This window comes from Agelaius phoeniceus, chromosome 17 (assembly GCF_051311805.1).
Source record: "Agelaius phoeniceus isolate bAgePho1 chromosome 17, bAgePho1.hap1, whole genome shotgun sequence".
NCBI classification, from domain to species: domain Eukaryota; kingdom Metazoa; phylum Chordata; class Aves; order Passeriformes; family Icteridae; genus Agelaius; species Agelaius phoeniceus.
Genome location: NC_135281.1, coordinates 7,402,467 through 7,422,609, shown reverse-complemented (window position 1 = coordinate 7,422,609; position 20,143 = coordinate 7,402,467). Strand labels below are relative to the sequence as shown.

Sequence of the window (20,143 nt, the reverse complement as noted above, 5' to 3'; positions counted from 1 at the left end):
CTTCCCTCTGGCTTCCCTGCCAGCCTGGCAGCAGGCAAGGTACCAAAGCCCCCATCACACCTATCAGTGAACCCCCAGCAGGGATTGGACACCACAGGCCACAGCTCCTAAGAGTCACCCCTGAACAGAAAGGTACAAGGATTTCTCTTTTAATATAAATTTGTTATTTTATTAAACAGGATTAACAATCAACTGTCCAGAATCCAAGCAAGCAACTCTTCTTCAGAAACAATTGTTGGAAAAAATGACCCAAAACCAGTTTCTTACCACAATCATGTCCTTAAAATTATACTTTATCTTTTGCATTATAAAAGTAAGAAAATCACTCTCTCATCTTCATTTATCTAGCTATGTGTATATATGCACCACGTACTTCAGAGATGAGTATTTTACTCTGAAGGCCAGTATGGAAGCCCAGAAAGAATGGAAATACTCCCAGCACACCACCAGTGCTGGCAGGGACTGGGCCAGTCCATGGTCTGTCCGTGGCAATGGTGACCATGGCCCCTTTTCAAAGGCAACTTTTTGGTACAGTATCTTTGGAGTGAGCATCTTGGCAGAGCCCTGGGATGCTAAAGCACACCACACACTCAGGTAAGAAAACAATGGTCTCTTCTCTGGATGCACAGCTCTATTGCTTATTGAGTAAAAACACTCTAATGCCATAAAATCACTAAGGAAATTTTGGTGAGTTTCTCTGTATAAATTCTACACCAAACTGAAGATCTGACTTCTAGCCAGTGTCATAATTGAGTGAGAGAAGCAATCACATGGGACCTGAGTCAATGTGTGACATTGGGTCCAGGTTAATTTACTTATTCAGCCTTAAGAGTGCCTAATGATTGAGTCAAATCAGAAAGAGGGCAGAATTGTTAAACCAGGCAATCAATCACATTTTTTCCAAGTCCTAAACAAAGGTAAGAGGAAGATCAAACTGCAGTTCACAGGAGTTCTCCAGGATTAAAAAAGTGGGGAAAATCCCAGAAGGCAGATTTTGGCCTGAAGTGGTAAAATTAAGTTCCAACTTCCTCTGCATGTGCAAGCATGGTCATGGCCAGCTGTGGGCACAGCTGGGGCCTGAGCCCAAGGTGTGCACTTCTGCAGCAGTGACAGTGGCAGGCCTGATACATGGGAGTTCCTCTGCAAGAAAGGATGCCAAAAAAATTGTATTTTGTTTGAAATGCCCTTCGCACCTGTGCTCGGGCAGGGGCAGCAGCTTGCAGCTTGTTCTTGTTCCAGTCTTGTTAGTATAAGACTAACCCTGGGTAAATATAGCTGTGACCACCCACAGGGACAAGAATAAAGCCTCTGTGTCTGAAAGGGCTGCCAGCACTAGCACACCTCTGCCCTGGCAAGGTGAATTAACCCAGGCCACAGCAGAGCTGAAAGTGGATATTTCAGCACTGAGGCAAGGGCCAGGCAGGTCAGTGGGACAGGACAGGTAAAACAGGGAAAGAGGAGGTGGGGGGACAAACCCATAAGGGAGGTTGTTCTGTTTGCATTTGCAGCACAGAAAGCCCAGCAGATGGAGAAGGGAGTCAGGCCAGCAGGCAGACCCAGTCTGCTTGCACAGCAGCAGGACAGGAAGCTGGAGATCCATTAGGAGAGACACTGGGGGCTACAGGTAGGTGTGTGTGATAGTCTGATTCTGATGAGCACTGTGAGGGTCAGCACAGGGCTGCCAGGAACAGGGGCTGGCTCTGGGCACCCCCTGCCAGTGCTCCACTGGCACAGAGGAGAGCCAGGCTCTTGTGAAGAGGGGCTCCCTCCAGGCTGGCTCCCAGGGACAGGTCAGGATGCATTGGGGACCATCCCATAGGCTTCATGCAGCTTGTTGAGCAGCTCCTGCTTTTCCTTCTCGGGTAAGAAGCTGGACTGGGCTGCATTGATGTTCTGAGGAGGCAGAGGAGGAACACAGGGACATTAGGACACATCAGACATGAACACACAGCTGTGCACATCCCAGCACCTGGCTCTGAGCAGCAACAGGCGAGGGGGAGTGTAAAGTTTCCACTCTCAGATTCATTTCCATGGCCTTATTTTATGCCAACTGCTCTGGCCCATCACTAGCAGTGGTCCCAGGAGAAATGAGACCAGCACAAAGCAAAGGTCTTTAAATACTCAGGAATTTTTGGGATATGTACTTTGAGCCTGGCCCTACTTTCCTGCTTACAAGGCCAGAGCAGAATTTTCTGCTTTCCATTATAAACTCTTCAGCTTATAAAGAAAAACCAGCAGGTTATTCTGGGCTGCACTGAGACACCAGCAGAGCACCCAGCCAACTTACAACTCTCTTGAACTCCTCTTCAGTGAATCCCATGTGTTCCTTCACGATGCCATAGTCCTTGTCAATGGTGGAGTTGAAGATGAGGGGGTCATCTGTGTTTAGAGAATAGTTGGCACGATCCTCCTTAAATCTGCAAGGAAATCAGCTTGAACTGGTGGGCAGAGCACTGGCTGTGATACTGTGAAGTTCTCAGGGTGAAATGCAGCAATACCAAAGACTTTGGGACTGCTGGAAAAAAGCACAAGGCTCAGCTTGTCCCCTCATGGCTCTGCACTGACCTGCCAGGAGTGGCTGGGCTGTAGCTTCTCGTGCCCCATAGCTCAGAGCAGGGCAGGAGGGACAGGGCAGCCTCCCCAAGGGACCCCCACACCCCTCCAGCTGCACCAGGCTCTCCTGTGCCAAGGTACATGGATATGCCACATTGTCCTACATAATTAGGACATTGTGCCTTGGCTTTGTAAAGCAATAAAACAGCTGTAATCAACCCAAGTCCTGGTTATTTGAGATTTCACATAATTGAGAAGTCTTACTGTATTACAGGGTGTTTGGTGAAGTCCGGAGAACATGCTCCAGTGAGATAACTGGACCAAGGGCAGACCTGTTTGGGGGAGTTGAGCAGGAAAAGCAGAATCAACCACATGGATCTGAACCCCAGCTGTGGACACAGATAGCTCAGCACGCTGGTAAAACCAGATTAGAGCTCTGTTCACAGCTGCCCCTCAGCACTACTCTGACAGACCCTTGTGTGTCCCAGGATAGGGATGCAAGGAGCCCACAGGACAGTGACAGGGGCTGTGGGATCTTCCCCATGGCCAGTCAGTCACCAGCCCTGTGCCAATCACAGCTACAAAACCACCAGCATTAAGTACATATTCCCTCTATTAGTGGATATCTCCATTCTGGGGAAAAGCAAAAGAAATCCTTACATGCACTGTAACTCCCAGGCATTCCTACCCTCTAAGCAGACTTGCTCTGTTACAGCAGCCTGATTTGTGTATAAATCAGTGAATAAGCCCTCCAGAATTTATCCATGGCCACACAAGGATCCATTCTCTCTGCCACATCCCTCCCACAAGCTGCTGTGCACACCAGTGCTCCCAGCAAACACACAGGTTTGTCCCCAACATTTTTCCTGTGGAGCTCTGGGCATAAACACAACATCACTGTACACATGGTCAGCACCTGGGTGTCAAGTCCTGTCCCTGGCTGTAGCACAGCCTGAGTGAGGGCTTGTTTTCCACTCAGCACCACCCTGGCTGTCACAGCCCCATGGCACATCCTTACCTCAAAATGCATATTTTTTTTCAGCAGCTTCTTGTAGAGCTCAGGGTCCTCCACGACGTGGTATCCATGGCCAACACGCTCGGCCTTCAGGACATAAACTGCCTAGAGAGCACAGGAAAAGCACTCAGAGCCTCAGGCACAGCTCAGCCCTGCCTGCCCAGAGCCCCCACCCCACTGCAGGTACTGCCACACCCCCAAGCTGGCCCCTGGCACGTCCCTTTCCAGCCCTAAGATCTGCGCCCATGTCCCCAGGGCTCACTCTGCTATGGATTTGGGGAGGACTTGGATGCCTCTGTGCCCTGGGCAGGGCACATCAGAGCCTGTCCCTCTGTGCCCTGGGCAGGGCACATCAGAGCCTGTCCCTCTGTGCCCTGGGCAGGGCACATCAGAGCCTGTCCCTCTGTGCCCTGAGGCAGGAGCTCCTCGTACCTCCTCGACCATGGCAGCCGGGCCGGCCTCCCCAGCATGGACGGTGCGATGGATCCCACTCCTCTCAGCTTCCTGCAAAACAGGGCAGAACATCCTCCTGTGCCATCACCTGCAGCAAGGACAGCCAGCTCTGGGGCTGGCACTGCTCTCACAGCAAGGCTCCTGTGCCAAGAGCCCACAGATCACGAGCCTTGCACTCCAAGGGCTCCAAGAGCTCGGTAATGTCACATACAGAGACACTTAAAAATCCTGGTTATCTTCCACTGGAGCCCAGCCAGGCTCTTCACGGGCTTTTAACCCTGCCTGAGTTCACCACTGCCTCCTCTCCAGACAGCAGCAAGCTCTGAGCTCCCCTTCCTCCACCCTCTTGCCCTTCTGCATGAAACTTGCAGCAGTTCCATGCTATGGAACTTCTGCATTTTTGGCTAGCTGCAGCCACGTGTGAGGGTGTAGAAGCAACCCAGGGCAGAGATGAAGAAATGCTGTGACACTGTGAGGGGCTGGGGGTGGAGCCCAGCCCTAGGGACCCTGTGAGCGCAGCTTTGGGTGCAGCTCCATGATCACCCTGAAAATTTCTTTGCCAGGGGGTCACAGGCCACCTGGGCTTTGGGAAGCCATGGAGCCTGGAGGGAAGCCTGGCTCCTGCTCTGCTGGAGAAGGGCCACCCAGCTGGCAGCAGCAGACAGGCTGCAAGCCCCATCTTGCAGCAGATGTTGTGCACAGACATTCCTTCAGGGCTTTGTACTCAGGAGTGTTTTTCAGTGTTTTTACTTAATACAGATGGGAGGGGGGGTTGCTTCAGCATCTCAGAGCCTGAGTGAGCCCCTGGCACAGAGACAAGATGCATCCTTCAGGCAGAGGAGGCTGGACCTGGTACTGCTGGCCCACCAGGGCAGGATGAGGCTGCCTTCCCATCAGTTAATGAAGCCCTGTTCCCTTGTCATTGTCTATAATAACCCTGTTCACTCAGCACAGCAGGCCAGCCCTGTATCAGCTCCCACTGACGGGGTGAAGACCCCAAGGAAGCCCCAAGTCCTTTCAGACCTGAGCACTGCTTGCAAACCACCACCCTTTCTGTCAGTGATGGTGCACAACCTCCTCCCCACTGATGGTGGGGACTGACAGCCCCAAATTCCACCAGCAAAGAGCAGAGAGGCTTTCCCTTCCCTCGGAGCCACCGCAAAGGCTGAGGTTTGGGGAGAGCCTGGGATCAGGCTCCTGAAGCCATTCCAGTGTTTGCATTTGAGATGATCAGATAAAAGCCCTACAAATGTGTGGTTTCTGCTCTGCTCCTCAGTGATTTCTGCCAGACTGGAAAGGCCAGTCCCTTCCACCCTTGGCTGTGGTTTCACCAAGCCCCAGGAGCCAACAGCAGAGGAGTGGGGGTTGACTTGGGCTCCATGTACCTCATGTCACACTCACAGCATGCCAAGCCCCAGCTCTAAGACCATGCTTTAGCAATGATGCCTGCCATTAATCACTTAGGAAATATAAACAAATGCTTTTTCTATTTAACTGAATGTTTTTAATAGCTGCAACTAATTTTTAAGCTGTCCCAGCTGTTTGCAGTTTGAAAAGCATCCCTTCACACACATCCCCTCAATATATATTCTTCTTGTAATTTCTTTTTAAAAACTTATTCCACAAACCTCATAAGCCTTCTTATGCTCAGAATAATCCTCCACCTTCAGGGTCTCATCTCCAGCCAGGTCAACAGCCACCACAGAGTCATTCTGATACTTCTTGCAGAGCTCCACCACCTCTGGGGACCAGCCTGGGAGAGGCAGCACCAGCAGTCAGGAGGAAGCATTCATAAGGGTCACACCTTCAGCATTTTTCTAAACAAATCCTGGTCCTATAACTAGAAGGCTAGAGCTATTTTCTTTAGTCTTTCCCAAAATTTGATGCTCAAAAAGAAAGCTAGCAAATTCCTAGAAAGGTCTGTCATCTCTGTGATCTTCAGGAATATAAAAGCTGTCAACTGATCAGTCTGTTGTCAGTGAAAGGGAAATTAAATGCATTCACCAGCTATAAAACTGCTCCAATCATGTTTTTCTGCTCACTTCAAGCAGGGGAAAAAATTAATTAAAAATCTTCCAAGCAGCAGTGACTGCTGCAGTAGCTCGAGGTAAGATGAACTGCACTGCCAGGGGCTGTAACGTGATGGGCTGGAGAAATCCCTCAACTCCTGAGCTATCATCCCTTCCCTGGCTGGGCAAGGTAAGGGTAAAGGCAGGATCTGCCCCACCAGATGAGCTGTGCCAGGGAGGAGATTGGGCTGGGAGGGGTCTCTGGGGGGCCCTGTGCTGAAGGCTGTTGTAGGGCATCCTTGACTCTCCCAAGGATTCTGCTCCCGATAGGAAGGAGCTGAAGTTTTATCTATTTGCCAGCAGGGAAAAAGAGACTAACAAGTGGCCAACAACTGCTTGAGAGCTCTCTGTGATCAGGATAGATAACCTCCGAGAGAGAAACTGCATCTACCAGCTCACATAGCACTTAACCCTAGCAGAAAGGCCAAGAAACAGAGATAAACAGTTGTGTTAATAATTAACAGGCACCTGCTGTGTACAGAAAATCCCCAAATCATATGAACACACCAGGATGATGATGTGTGCAACTTCATAATCTATTTTTTTTCCACCATTTTCCAACTTGCTGGGTTAGAGACATTATTTTATTAACAAGTTTAATATGAGTCAGTTCTGGCAGGTATCTCTGCCTTTCTCTCAACAGTTCATTAATTACAGGGTGGCTTCTCACTGTGCAGCACATCCTGAATGCACTGCTAAAGACTTTTTATCAAGCACATCATGGCTCTGGGTATCAGCTGGGACACAGGTATGAGAATGTCACCTCTGCTGGCTGCAGCAGCAATCCCTCCTGCAGGGCAGTGCAGGCTGCACACAACCTTGGGTGCTCCTGCCCCCTCCTGCCTTTACCACTTGTGCACTGGCAGGGACTGTAACTGCAGATCACCGTGCCAGTGCCTGACAGCTCTCCAGTTTCTACAAAGAAAAACATTTTTTTTCCCCCCTACAAACCAGAAATATAAGGATCAAGTCTTCAAAGTACTGTTTGGTGTTGACTGTGCAAGCAAGAAAAAAAAAAAAAAAAAAAAGAAAACCCCACTTTCAAATCTACCAAGGTTCTACCAGCTTCCAAGAATATAATTTATGACATTTCTAGACACAAATTAATCATGTACTCACTAGGAAAAATCTTTCCACCATCTACCCTACTAAGCCCACATAAAACTGGTGTGAGATATGAAGATACTCAGAATAAAACCTGCACATAAAATAGCTGCTGTCACACAGGCTCTCTCTGGCTGCATCCTTCCCTAGAGGAAGAGGCTTGTGAAACTCAGCAGCCCATTGAAATGCTGGTAATTGGGTTTTCTTACTATTCTGGGTCACAGCACCTATTATCAACGTAAGTTTTTGTCAGAGCTGCTAATTTTATAAAAAACATTTTATATATGTGCCTTAAGTATATCTGACTTGTGTTTTCAGCTTTAGCCAGCAGAGACTGGCTGCTGCCAGTGGATTCTCTGGCTGCCCCATGACCCAGGCTAAGGAAGGAGCATCCTGCTGTAGGACCATGAGCAGGGAATGTGAGATGTGATGCCTGCTCCTCCTCCCATGACCATTTGCTCTCAGACCTCCAGCCACTCATGGCAGATGCAAGTGCTCACTGTGCCAATGGCTTTTACTGGCCCAAGGTGAGCTCTGGCCTTTGGGCAGGGAGCAGAGAGCACAGCTCCCCCAGGAGAGCACAGAAATGCCCCTTTTGTCCCTCTAGCAAGGCACAACCAGTTCAGATACTGGTTGTACCCAGAGACCCCCACTCCTGCATCCAGCAGAGCTTTGCCCTACAGTGAAAGGAGCAGAGACCCCCAGAGACCCCCAGCACTGTCTGGTGCTGCACCAGCCCCACAGACTGGGGCTCTCCCCATGTCCTGCAGGGTCCCAGCCCCAGGGACATCCCCCCCAACCCCTCAGGGAAGGGAGCAGAGCAGCAGGGCAGCTGCAATACATTACTTGGCATATGGCGCATGCAGCATAGAATAGACCTGGCTTTGATGTGGAAATCCCTCTCTCCATCCTTCAGTCCCTGATTTACGAGCTGAACCACTTCATCTGGAGTGAGGTCACCCCTGCAGGGAAGAAAAGCCATCAGCAAGAGGCCAGACACTTGCCAGGGAGGCAGGCAGGTCCAGCCCAGCAGCCCCTCATGAGCACAGGCTGCCCCAGGTTCCACTTGCCCAGTGAGACCACCCAGAGCCCTTTTACACCCCTGCCACAGCCACATTCACCTGGTACAGGTGTAACTCCTGTACCACTGCAGCAGGCACAGATGACACTAAGATGTAGAAAAGCCTTAGGGAACTGACTGTCCCTCCTGCCTGAGCAGAGGAATCCCCTCTTTGCCAGAGCATCTCATTGGGGCACACAATTCTCTGCAAGCCCAGGGCTCTGCACCCACCACAGCACACTCTGGAGGGGCCTCAGAGCCCAGCACTGATTTAATGAGAGGCACATTTCACACAGGGGATGACATGGAAGGAAGGGATCAGAGCAGCAGCCCCCTCCAACACCAGCCACCACCTCTGCCAGCTCAAACTCCCATTCTGTGGTCAGGCTGTCCATATGGGGACATTCCTTTCCCTCTCACTGGGAAGGGCTTCAGCCAGATGGTTGAGCACAGAACTCAGTGCCCAGAGCAAGGGACATTAAAACACTGCAGCACACAGAGGTGTTTAAGGTGAAAAACCCCATTGGTGGGAGACAGAGGTGGAAGCATGCTGGCTCTCACTGCATGGGAGGAGGAAGGAGGTTTGTTACAGCAGCCTTTGAAGGCACAGTGGCTGACTGGCATGGGGATGCCTTCTCCATGCCCACCCAGCCACCCAGCAGCTCCCAGCACAGCAAGATCACTCACTCAGCTTGTCCCCAGGGGATGGGAACCACACCAGAGTTGGCCAGGAGGTGAGGGCTGTACCGGACCTCCACGTAGGCGACTCCTTCCTTGGCTTTTGTCTCCACAAACTCGTAGGCAATTCTCCTCACTGCCTCACGGTCACCCCTGCAGGGATGGCAGTGGCACTGTCACCCTCAGGGCCCATAGGGGACCTCCGAGGCTGATCCTGCCAAGGGTGAGGGGGAAAAAGCAAAAAGCAGGGTACTTACGCAATGGCAGGCATGTAGTAATTAAATTTCTCTAGAAACTGGGGGAGTGTCAGTGGTGTGTCATAGCTGACATACTTCAGGAGCTCCTCAACAGTGTTCCCAGGGAGGGGGATGCCTCTTTTCCTGGAAATAAAGTCACATGTTACTGAGAGGGAAGGTTATCACATTTTTAATCAGCCTGTTTTATACACCAAGTGTATCCAAAGCTGGCAGCATCAACCATCATTTCCTCACAGGAAAGATACAGCACACCCTGTCCTTCCAAAAGCTCCTCACGGATGGAGCCCTGAACCTCAGCAGAGAGGAAGGCAATCCAAAACACAGGCAGAACACAAACAAACCCAAATACAAGCCCAGGCTGACCCAGCAGGAACACAGCCAGGGCACATTTTAAGCTTAAGAAGGAGTTCATCTAAAGGGGCTCTGGATTATTTCTATAAATAAATATTATCTTGGCATCTCATAGACCTAGCAGCAGAATTTCCAAAATTCTTCAGAAGAGTTAATTTCCACTTATGCAGGCTCAAAGGATTAAGAAATCAAGAAGATGCTCCAGGGCCTGGGATCACACAGGCAGAAGTGTTGTGGCTCATGGGTTTAGTGCCAGCAGCTCCTGAGAGCGAGCTGCTTTCTGAGCCCAGCATCCTGGTGGCAGCTCCTGTGACAGGAACAGCTCCCACACAGGAACAAAGGGCAACAACTGCTCTCACTGCAGGGACACACATGCTGATGCCCACATAAATGCCTCCAAGAGGGAAGAGCCATCTTTCCCAGGAGCAGCTGGAATTCTGAGTGGGTGAAGGTGTTCCTGGTGTGGGGACAGCTGAGATCCAGGGGGCTGCCAGCCAAGGGTGCTGCAGCTCTCTGGGCAACCTTTGCCATCCCCCGCCCTCTGGTACCCTGCACAAGCCAAAACAAATTTGGAATAATAACCAGACATTTGTTTTTAATCCTCTTTCCTGCCACAATGAATTACAGCTGATTGATGGAAGAACTCTGCTAATAGAGACAAAACACCAGAGCCAGCTGTAGTGCTGCCCTGCCAGCAGCCATCCCAATGAGCCATGCAGGGACACAGTCCAAAGGACCCTGCTCCTGGCCTTGGTAAACATTGCTCCTTCCCCACTCAGCCAGCAAGGAGAGCAGCCCCATGCTCAGCCCTCACATGCAATCTGCACAGATTAAGTTGCTGGCACTCAGCAAGGAACACTCACTGCTGCCAAGGCATCGGTTTTCCCCCCTGCCTTGCCCTTTCCATGGCACTGACACCTCAGTCTCTGCTCCAGGAACTGACCTGCACCTTCCTCCACCTGCCACAGCAAAGTTTCCTAAAGCAAAGCCACGTCCCTGACCTGCTGCATGTGCTTGCTGAGGCAGTGCCTTCCTGCAGGCATCAGTGGCAGTGCTTTGGGATGATCCACACTGGAACCATGCCTCTGGATGCCAAGATCTGGTGCATCATGCCAGTGTGGCTTTTGGGGCTGCTGCTGCCCCATCCAACCCTCCTTGCAGGTGGGATTCTTCTCGCAGCAAAGTGGCCAGAGGGGAACATGTTTGTCCTCACTGCCACCTCGGTGTCCTGCCCAGAGCTCCCTCCAGCCATGGGCAGCACCATGCACACCATCCCATCACAGAAAGGGCACCTCTCCTGGGGACACCCAGTCCCCACGAGGGGTCTGTCACACCTCTGAGCCCTTTGGCTGAGCAGGATTGATGCAAAGACTGACCCAGAGCTGACAGAATTGGAGACAAGGTTTCTAAAAACAGCTGAGTTCAGCAGTGCACTGCCCACGGGGGCCTGTGCATCCCAGCAGCTTGGGGTTCTGTCTACATGGTCAAACACCACCTAGCAAAATTATTTCCAGCTCTTTACTTTTAAAAATAGGCCACAAGCAGCATTCTGTGCCCAGGGTGAAGTTATTAAGGCAGTCAGTCCCCTACAGCCCTCTGCACTGTCCCAGTGGTTTGTGTGTGAGTGCAGGTTTTAGAGCCCATGAATAGCACAGCCTTGCTCCACTCAAGGGCTGGCAGCTCAGGGGGGTGCCAGGGCTGTTTAAAAATAAGAGGGAACTCAGCAGATGCTCAGGCAATGAAGGTTTCTGCCCTAAGAAAGGATCCTGGCACAGGATCCCCAGACAGCCAGTGCCTCCTGGGTTTCAGGGCTCCTACAACTCTCCTAGGGGACTACACTGGCATTTTCTGTTTGCAGGCAGAGGGACCCAGCAGAGCCCCAGGGAGTCAGCACCAGCTCTTCTGTTCACTTGGAGCTTTATTCCAGCCCTGCAGCCCACCAGCAGGAACCCTGAGTTCACCATGCCAGCATCCAGCAGGAAAATGGGATGGACAGCCCTGACCCACTCTCCTTTCTCTGACTACACAGCAAAAAGTATGGCCAGGCCCTGCAGAAAAAGCTACTCCAGAAAGAATATTTCTCCCCAGGACTGCACTGCCTTGGAATCTGCTGGGCTCACAGGATGCTAGAACCCCTCCCCATCCTCCTCCCCAAAATACCAGAACTGACTGCCTCCCCAAAATACCAGAGCTGTGCCTAAAAGCCATTTACTGAAATCCTTACCCTTGCCACCTTCTTGGTCTGAGGGTATCAGTGACAGCTGGAAGAAATCTTGTTTGTTTTGCTTACAAATGCGGAGCCAGGCCCTGGCACAGGTTAATCATTCACCCCGTGCTTCCCACACAATCCCCACTGAAGGAAGATGCACGTGGGCTCTGTCACAGCCTCTCTCTGAGCCACTGCCAGGTGCTTCCCTGGGCCAGCCCCACACCAGGGAGACTCCTTGCCTGCTGACACCAGGCAGACAGCCTGGGATTCAAATGCACATGGCAGCAGGACAGGCAAGGCACCCAAGCTGGCTTGTCCTCCCAAACCATGTAGCAGCAGCACCACCACCAAGACAAGACTCCCAGCCTGCTGCCATTCCACTTGGTTTTGTGATGAGGAATGTGGAAAAAGAAATGAGAATACAGCTGTGTCCTGGATACACTTCAAAGGTAGGCAGCTCTTTAGGAGACATCTTCTGCACTTTTCTCATGGTGGCTCCTCTGAGCTTGCCCAGCTCCCAAACCCACCTCAGTCACATTCCTGCTACCCGGGAAGCCCCCCTGTCTTTTGGGGTGTGCTCAGTGTCCTCACACTGTGCAGCCAGGTCTGGGCAGAGACAGAACCAGCACCAGCCAGGTTTGCTGCCTGCAGGAGCTCCTGTGTCACAGATCTGGAGAAGCAGAAGGGAGGATGCCTTTGCACTGCAGCTCCCTGAGCTTACTTCCCCCCACAACTCACTTGCCAAAGTACAAGATGGTCTCTGGTCTGATGGCTCCATCCAGGTGGACGTGAAGCTCTACCTGCAATGAGAGAAATGGGTCAGGCACTCTTGAGCTGCAACAATAATTCAGAGAGAAGTAACTGGTGCTGACATGGGTATAAATGTAGCCAATACAGGGACAAAGTCATGACACATAAACGTTTTTTAAATATAATCATTATGAAGTTTATTTTTCAATATCTATGTATTGTCCAAGTATTTTGCTGCAGCTCACACGTTTAATGAAACTTTAGAAATTTATCCTGTTTCCAGTAATTTTGAGGGACTGCCCTATCCTTACTTAGAGTTCAGGAGGAGTGAAAAAAGCAAACTCCAGACACCTTGACTTTCCATCTCGCTTCCTCCTTGAAATCACAGGAAACCAAACCCTAATTAATTTGCTAAGAGTCATTACATGAAAACTTTGACTTCACTTCCAAGAATCAGCTCCTGCTGGGTTGTTAGTTACATGGTATTATCAGGGCTTACAGGCTCTCTAATCCTACACAAGGGGTCAGTCCCATGGCACAAAGGTGCTGTAAAATAATAATAATAACAACAATAATAATAATAATAACAAGAAGAAGAAGTTGCCCCATAGAGCTAACAAGGTTTCAAAATAAAACACTTAAATTTTTACCCATTAAAAATAGGACAGTAACTCAAGTCTTTTCACTCTGAAGCCCTATTTCCCCATTATTGCTGAAACATTGAATTTTGGAGAAAGAGAGCCAGAAAAGCAAAAGCAAGCTTTTTCCATTAGCCAGCTGGGGCTTTCGGAGGAACATGACAAATGTGATTTGGAAGTCGAACTGGGAAGGAAAATATTAGCTGTAAAATGTTTCAGCTAGATATCCATCTTTCCAGAACTGTTTTCTTTTAGGTAACAGAATAGCCTACAAAATACACATTAGATTTTACTGTATTTTTAAATGAAACTGTAGATTAGAAACTTAATACACAAGGTTCTTTTAAGTTATAACATCATGGACATTTAGTTATAACATCCATGCATTTTCCTGCATAGATGATAGCTGCAGGGTGCCAAAGGTAAGAAAGGAGTAGGATTCAGAAGAGGACTGGATATTTGCATGGATAACTAAACTACCCAGGGTTACTAATTAAAACAACCTCTCTGGCATCAGGGTATGCATCAAACAATAACTACCAGGAGCTGGGAGAAAACTGAGTAAGCAGTGCCTGCAAGTGCCCAAGAGCAGGCGAGGTGAGCTCGTGGCCCAGGGCTGGCAGTGCCCATCTCTGGGGCGTGCACTGATGCCCAAGAGCTCGCTCCATGCCCACACACACCCTGCACACCTGCCCTGCAGGCAGAGCACCTGCCTCACTGCCAGGGCTCCCACCGGCCACTCCTGCAGCAAAAGGCAGGGCAGGGACAGTGCTGGGGCTCAGGCCATCTCCCATGATGGCCACCAAGCTGCCTCTGAAACACTGGTGGGATGCAAAATGCAGGTGGGGCAGGCTGAGGGTGGATCAAGCTGCTGGTGGCAATCAGCTGGTCATGGATACACCCACAGCCACCGCTGACAGCAGATTGTAAAAACACGTGCCTGCCTCTGCTCCTACCCTTAAGATACCATCTCAATCTACAGAGAGGAAGATTTATGAAGGGCAAAAACTGATCTTTCCCCTCTCCTTGAGTTATGCAATCCTGCTTATGAGGACTAAATGTCCTGCAAAGCAGCAAATAAAATAACAGGATACAAACATGGTCTGCATTGCCAGATGTAGATGCCTGGCATGTTTTCCACTCTTGAGCTCCAGTTCTTATTTCAAAACCATGCAAGATCCACTCCTTGAGATATTCAACAGACCTCATGTCTTTCTGATGGAGTTACAGGCTTGAAATTTGCTCACATTGGGTTTAAAAACAAAGCAACCTGAACCTGTTGAGGTCTTCTCCCTCAAACACTTTTCAAGTGTTTCCTGCAAGAACATCCCAACATGACATTTCCATCAGTGAGAAAGCAGATTCCATGGCATCCTTCACCTTCATCTAAGTCACCTCCTCCTGCCTCTTCTGCAGGCAAGATGCTTGTAAAGCAGCAAGTGCCTCTCCAATACCAGCAACAGGCTCTTTGTCCCCTGCCAGCCTTTTTTTTGGGTCTGTGTCCTAAGAAACCCTTGTTCAATGCTGTTTAACCCAAAAAGTTTTGGCTTTCCTCCAGAACAGTGCTTGAGAGCAGAGTTTGAACTATTCTATGCTGTTTAGATGGCCAAAGGACATCCAAGACAAGATGGAAGTGTGCCTACAGGCCTCCAGATAAGGATGCAATCAGCAGAGGCACAGCCCAGCAGCTCATCTGCCCTGGGCACCTTGCTCACAAACCCTGAGGCTTTCCAGGTCCGTGGGAGGCTGCTCACTGCAGATTACATTTCAGCTCTCTTCCTGCCGTGTTTGTTTCGGGTAAACAAAGCACAAGTCTTTTCCACATACAAATGGATGACATGACCTTGCCTTAAGCCAAGGAAAGTACCCAGATAAGGATGAAAGAGTTTTCTTTGAACTGTGACTCCAGGGGACGGCAGAAATTAGGTGAATGCAGGAGCCCAGTGCTCCTTCCAGAGCTCTCTGCTCCTCAGAACACAGCTCCATGGGCATGTGCTTTCTCACCCCAAACCTTCTGATTTATTTGTAGAGAAAGCACGAGCACACACACGATATCCTGGTGAAGGATCTGAACAGCACCACAGGCTGCACCAGCACTGGACAGGATCAGTCCCAGGACCACTGATCATAGAATCACAGAAAGGTTTGGGTTGGAAAGGAACTTAAAGGTCATTTAGCCCCAGCCCCCCCTTACCGTGGGCAGGGATGCCACCCACCAGACCAGACTGATCACTTCCTTCTGACAGCCCAGCTGGATGTGGGAGCACCTGCTCTGATGGAGAACAAGAGAGCAGCAGAACTCTCCAGTGCTTTCCCGAGGAAGGAGCTCTGTTCTTCTCCCAGGTACAGGGGGGACCCTCAGGACCAGCTCTGTGCAGGAACCCTTCAGTCCCTCCTGCACCTCCCCTGACCTCCCAGCAGCACATCAAAAACCCAGAGTGTAACGCAATAAAGCTTTAAGTTTGGACTTGTTGGAAGCCAGAGGGATGGGTTCAAAGAACGTTCAAAAGGCTGTAAATTGTGTGTTCCTCAGCACAGACAGTCCCCAGCAAGGCCATCAGAGCAAACCCAGCCATTTCCACTTCTATGCAAAAAAAAGTTTTAGCTCAACCATGGCACATGACTCATTAGTGCAGATATCAGCAAGTTGGTTTGGATTTTCAAAAAGGAGAAGTTTTAAGGGCTCTGGCTTGACTTCTCTGAAAATATTGTAATGTTTTCTTTGAGATGAAATAAGCTTCAAAAATAAATTCAAACACAAAATGAAGGTACTCAAACAAGTATGTTCCATTCCAAGATCAAGTCTGATTATTTTCATTTTAGTGAAATTAAGGGGAAAAAGTTAACCAAACATTCAAAGTATTTTCATCCACAGTCGACCCAACACAATTTCTCTATTATGGTTTGATCAGTGGACCATGGCAGAGCAGTTACCTGCTCAGCTTGCCCATTATATGGCATAAAAAAGCCATTCAAGCTAAGGCACTTGAAGGATTTTCTGTATTAGGGGGTTGTTAGGGTCTTTTTAAAAATATATACAATGACCAAAGTCAGTCCTCTCCTTTTATTGTGAGGTTTCCAGCAGACGTTAACAGATAATCAGGCAGCTGATAAAGTTGCATCATTTTAAAACCCTTAACAGTGACTTTGCCCAGGATTATTTATCAGCCTCTTGAAAGATGATGACTTAGTCTCATTCTATTAACCTCAATGGCTGAAAACTAGGCTAATTACAGCTGTAATTTGTCAATTGTTTGATAAGCATGGCAAATCACTGGAAAAAAAAAACAATTAACCATGTTCCCCTAAGTCTGGTTTTAAGGAAATGTGCTGTTAGGAAAAAAGAGTTCCTCATCCTAAGTTCATCTCAAACTCTCATTTAGAAGCAAGAGGTGAGAGTGGCTCAAGAGAGTTGTGAAGTGGAAGTAGCACAGCATTATCCTCAAACCTGAGGACACCACAAATGCACCTGTCACCTGCTGCAAGGGGTGAGCCTTTAAAAGAGGAACATGGGAGACTACAAGCCCCACAGAGCTCCACTGCAGGAAATATCTGTGTTTTCTATGCATCTGGACAAGGATTCATGGGTTTGGTGGCTGAGGAAGAGGAGGATGCTTCTGTGCTGAGCAGCCTGGCACCAACTACATCACTGACCTCAGTGTGAGACTGCTGGTGACATTAATAGGTGATGGTGGTTGTGTGTCATCACAGGTGCCCACCAACCCACCACAGAGCTCACACCCACCCCTGGCTGGAGCACAGCACCCCTTCAGAGCAGTGAACAGAGTCCTGGCACTTTGTGTGGCACCAAGACAAACTCCAAATGCCACCTGGATCTGGGAAGGTTATCTGAGAGCATCCCTGTACCACACTGTAAAAGAATTGAGCACACAAGGTAGCACTGTGTAAGGCATGGCTCAGGGCAGAGCTCAGGGCAGTCTCAGCAGCACCAGGCTCTGACCATGCCAAGTCGGGGGCCAGGATGGGCACTAGAGGTGGACAAGCCAAATCCAGCATCATCCTCCACACACCATCGTGCTCCTGCAGTCCCCTGATGGGCAGGGGGAGTCTGCAGGGCTACAGGGCAGGACATCCACTCAAACCCCCTGGGTACAGCCAGCACAGGCTCTTTGGTACCACCCAGGCTGGGCCAGCAGCCACTCTTCTCTGACACACACCGTGTGCCTCACAGAAGAGCTCCCCCATGTCACCTGATGATTATTTTATAAATGAGCTACACCAGTCCCTGAAGAGAGTGGGCTTGACCCCAGAAACCCCTGTTCCCATCCTGTAGGAGAAGACAGCCACATGTCCTGAAGCCCTCAAGCAGGGGCTGGCCTACAGGAAGAGGGCAGAGAGCAAGGACACGGTCTCTGCTCTGGCTGTGGGACAGAAAGGGTGATGGTTGACATCAAAGGAACATCAAACTTCTCTGTTCTTTTATGGCCTGAGATAAGCAGGGTTCAAAGTTGTCCTGCCACAGCTCCCTGTTCATCACTGCAGTCACTGGGAGTCAGCGAGTTTCTGAAAAACAGAGGCAGCCCCAACCCCACATTCAGCTGGGGCAGAAGCTGCTCCAGTTGCCAGAAACATCTCTAAAACACAAAACTGATCATTCCCAATGGCAGAGGATCCAGAGGAATGAATAGGGCTCAATAACTGACTTCAGGCCCATTTTTTCCCCCCAAGCCTGACTTAGCAGGTTCACAGGACTGAAAGGGACTGCCTGAGTCAGGAAAACCAATCCCATAATTACCCAATTAACCAATCCCCAATAGTCAGACAACAGAAGCCTGATCTTAGCAGTCAAACCCTGCAGTTTTCCCTAGGTCTTTCTCTTTGGTATCCCAGTCTCCTATTCACTGGGAAAGTGGAAGCACAAATGAAAGAAGAACTTAAGTTGCTTCTCTCGACCAAAAGTTTAAAATCACCAGGGTGAATCAACAGCCTTTTTTCTTAGTGGAGCTGATGAAGCACCACCATCTCCCAAAACAGAAGTGCACTTAAAAAGGCTTTAACCATTAGCAGCTGCCAATGCTCCCTGGATTTTGGTATCAAGGTTTGCCTGCTATTGCATGGATCAGCTTCCTAGAAAGGGAACCATAGTGATGGAATGAAACATGAATCAGACCTGTGCACACTGCCCTTTCCAAGTATGTGAGACTTTCCTGGTGCAAACTCAGCTGAGAGTGAGTGGGAGAGGATGCAAACAGCAGCAAAGCCCCCCAATCCTTTTGTGGTTTTGGATACAGTCTTCTTCTCTGGAAAAGCCACAAGCAGTTGCCACCACTCACGTTCTCCCAGAGCAGCACCACAACTCCCACATCACTTTTCTTGGTCTCCTCTGCCTTGACTCCTACTTTCCCACAAGAGCCCAACCTGGCACATCCTGTACAGCATCTTACCCAGACCACAGCATGATAGCTGAGCCATTCTGCAGCACAGGCAGTGTTCTTCCATCAGATACAGGACTATTGCTAACCACAGCTGTTTCATCTTCTTCCTCCTCTAGTCCTCTAGGTTACAGTCTGGATAATAAAAACATTACCATATGATCCTACTAGAGATGTAGTATACAGGGCATGGAGACAGTGAAAGACTGGTGCCTGCTGTCAGAGAGTGCTCCAAAGTGGTGTCATGGGTATCTGAGGAACAACTGAACTAAACGTGTAAGAGAAAAAAAAAAAAACAAAAACCAAACAACGAAACCGCGGAAAAAAAAAAAAAAAGTGCACCCAAATCAACAAAACAAAAGACACAAGAGAAAACATCTGTTTTAGCAGACTACGATAGTGGTTGGGACGCAGGGCCCCTCAGAGCCTCCCCTTCCCCAGCCAGGCCACCTGTGCATCCCCAGCCCGGCGGAGCTGCGTTCCCGGCCGGGCGCTGGGATGCGCCTGACCCGCATCGCCCCGGCGGCGGGATGAGCGGGACACCGGGCCGGGCCGTGCCCGTTCCTGCGGGGAGCACCGGGCCGGGCCAGCGCAGCGGGCTGGCACCGCGGGGTGACAGCGGGGGCACCGAGCGCTGTCCCGGAGCACGTCCCCAGCGAGGGCTCGGCCGTGCCGCAGCTCCGGCCGGGACAGCCCCGGGCTGCGGAGAGCAGGAGCGGCCGCCCGGCTCCGGGGCACGGCCAGAGCGCGGCACCTCCGCACCGGGAACGGCACCTACGAACCGGGCACCTCAGCCCCGGACACAGCATTTCAGCCCCGAGCACGGCACCTCCGAACCGGGCACGGCACCCCCAGGCACGGCACCTCCGAACCGGGCACGGAACTTCCGAACCGGGCACGGCACCTCCGAACCGGGCACGGCACCTCCGAACCGGGCACGGCACCCCCAGGCACGGCACCCCCGGACCGGGCACGGCACCTCCGCCCCGGGCACGGTACCCCTGGAACACCTCAGCCCCCAGCACGGCTCCTCAGCCCCGAGCACGGCTCCTCAGTCCCGTGCACGGCACCTCCGCACCGCCGCTCCCGTTCGCAGCACCTCGGTGCCGGTTTTGCACGCCCCGTTCCCGGCCCTGCGCCTCCGGCAGCGCCGCCAGCCCACCTTGGGTCCCCCGAAGATTCTCCGTGCCCGCTCCATGCTGCCGCTGCCGCTGTCGCCGCCGTTGCCGCCGCTCTGCCGCCGCCGCTCCGCGCCCGCCCCGCTGGCCCAGCCCCGCCGCCCCGCCCCGGCCCGCCCCGCGCACGCCGGGCCCGGGGCCGGCACCCGGCGACAGAGCGCTGGGGCTGAGGGGACACGCTGGGTGCATCCCCCTCCTGCCCCCTGCCCTGGCAGGAACGCCTGCCGCTATTCCAGGCTGCTCCGAGTCCCGTCCAGCCCGGCTTGGACACTGCCGGGGCAGGCACAGCTTCCCTGGGCAAGCTGTGCCACCCTCACCGTTCTCACAGGGAGGAATTTCTCCTTCACATTTAATCTAAACCCACCCTTCCTGCAATCCCACTTTGGTTTCCTTCAGGAGCTGAGGGCCCGTGTGGACCTGCTGCTCCAACGATAA

The 20,143-nt window shown here is 51.0% G+C and overlaps 1 protein-coding gene across 1 annotated transcript; it reads right to left on the bottom strand.

Moving 5' to 3' along the window:
- Positions 1–160: 160 nt before the first annotated feature.
- Positions 161–19,792, bottom strand: ADA (adenosine deaminase). Its single transcript, XM_054644561.2, has 11 exons — positions 19,693–19,792; positions 12,488–12,549; positions 9,190–9,312; positions 8,942–9,085; positions 8,041–8,156; positions 5,650–5,774; positions 4,001–4,072; positions 3,572–3,673; positions 2,818–2,885; positions 2,288–2,417; positions 161–1,893 (listed from the first exon to the last, which is right to left on the bottom strand). The coding sequence occupies exons 1-11, from the start codon at positions 19,726–19,728 to the stop codon at positions 1,792–1,794; spliced, it is 1,080 nt and encodes a 359-aa protein (XP_054500536.2). The 5' UTR covers positions 19,729–19,792; the 3' UTR covers positions 161–1,791.
- Between the last annotated feature and the right edge of the window lie 351 nt (positions 19,793–20,143).

What these genes read in the sequence shown, in the direction of transcription:
- ADA (XM_054644561.2), bottom strand. Translation starts at nt 19,728, where the DNA reads ATGGAGCGGGCACGGAGAATCTTCGGGGGACCCAAG. An exon ending in TACTACATGCCTGCCATTGC is followed by an intron (nt 9,086 to 9,189) that starts GTAAGTACCCTG and finishes CCATCCCTGCAG; the next exon opens with GGGTGACCGTGAGGCAGTGA. An exon ending in AAGAGGAGTTCAAGAGAGTT is followed by an intron (nt 1,894 to 2,287) that starts GTAAGTTGGCTG and finishes CTGCCTCCTCAG; the next exon opens with AACATCAATGCAGCCCAGTC.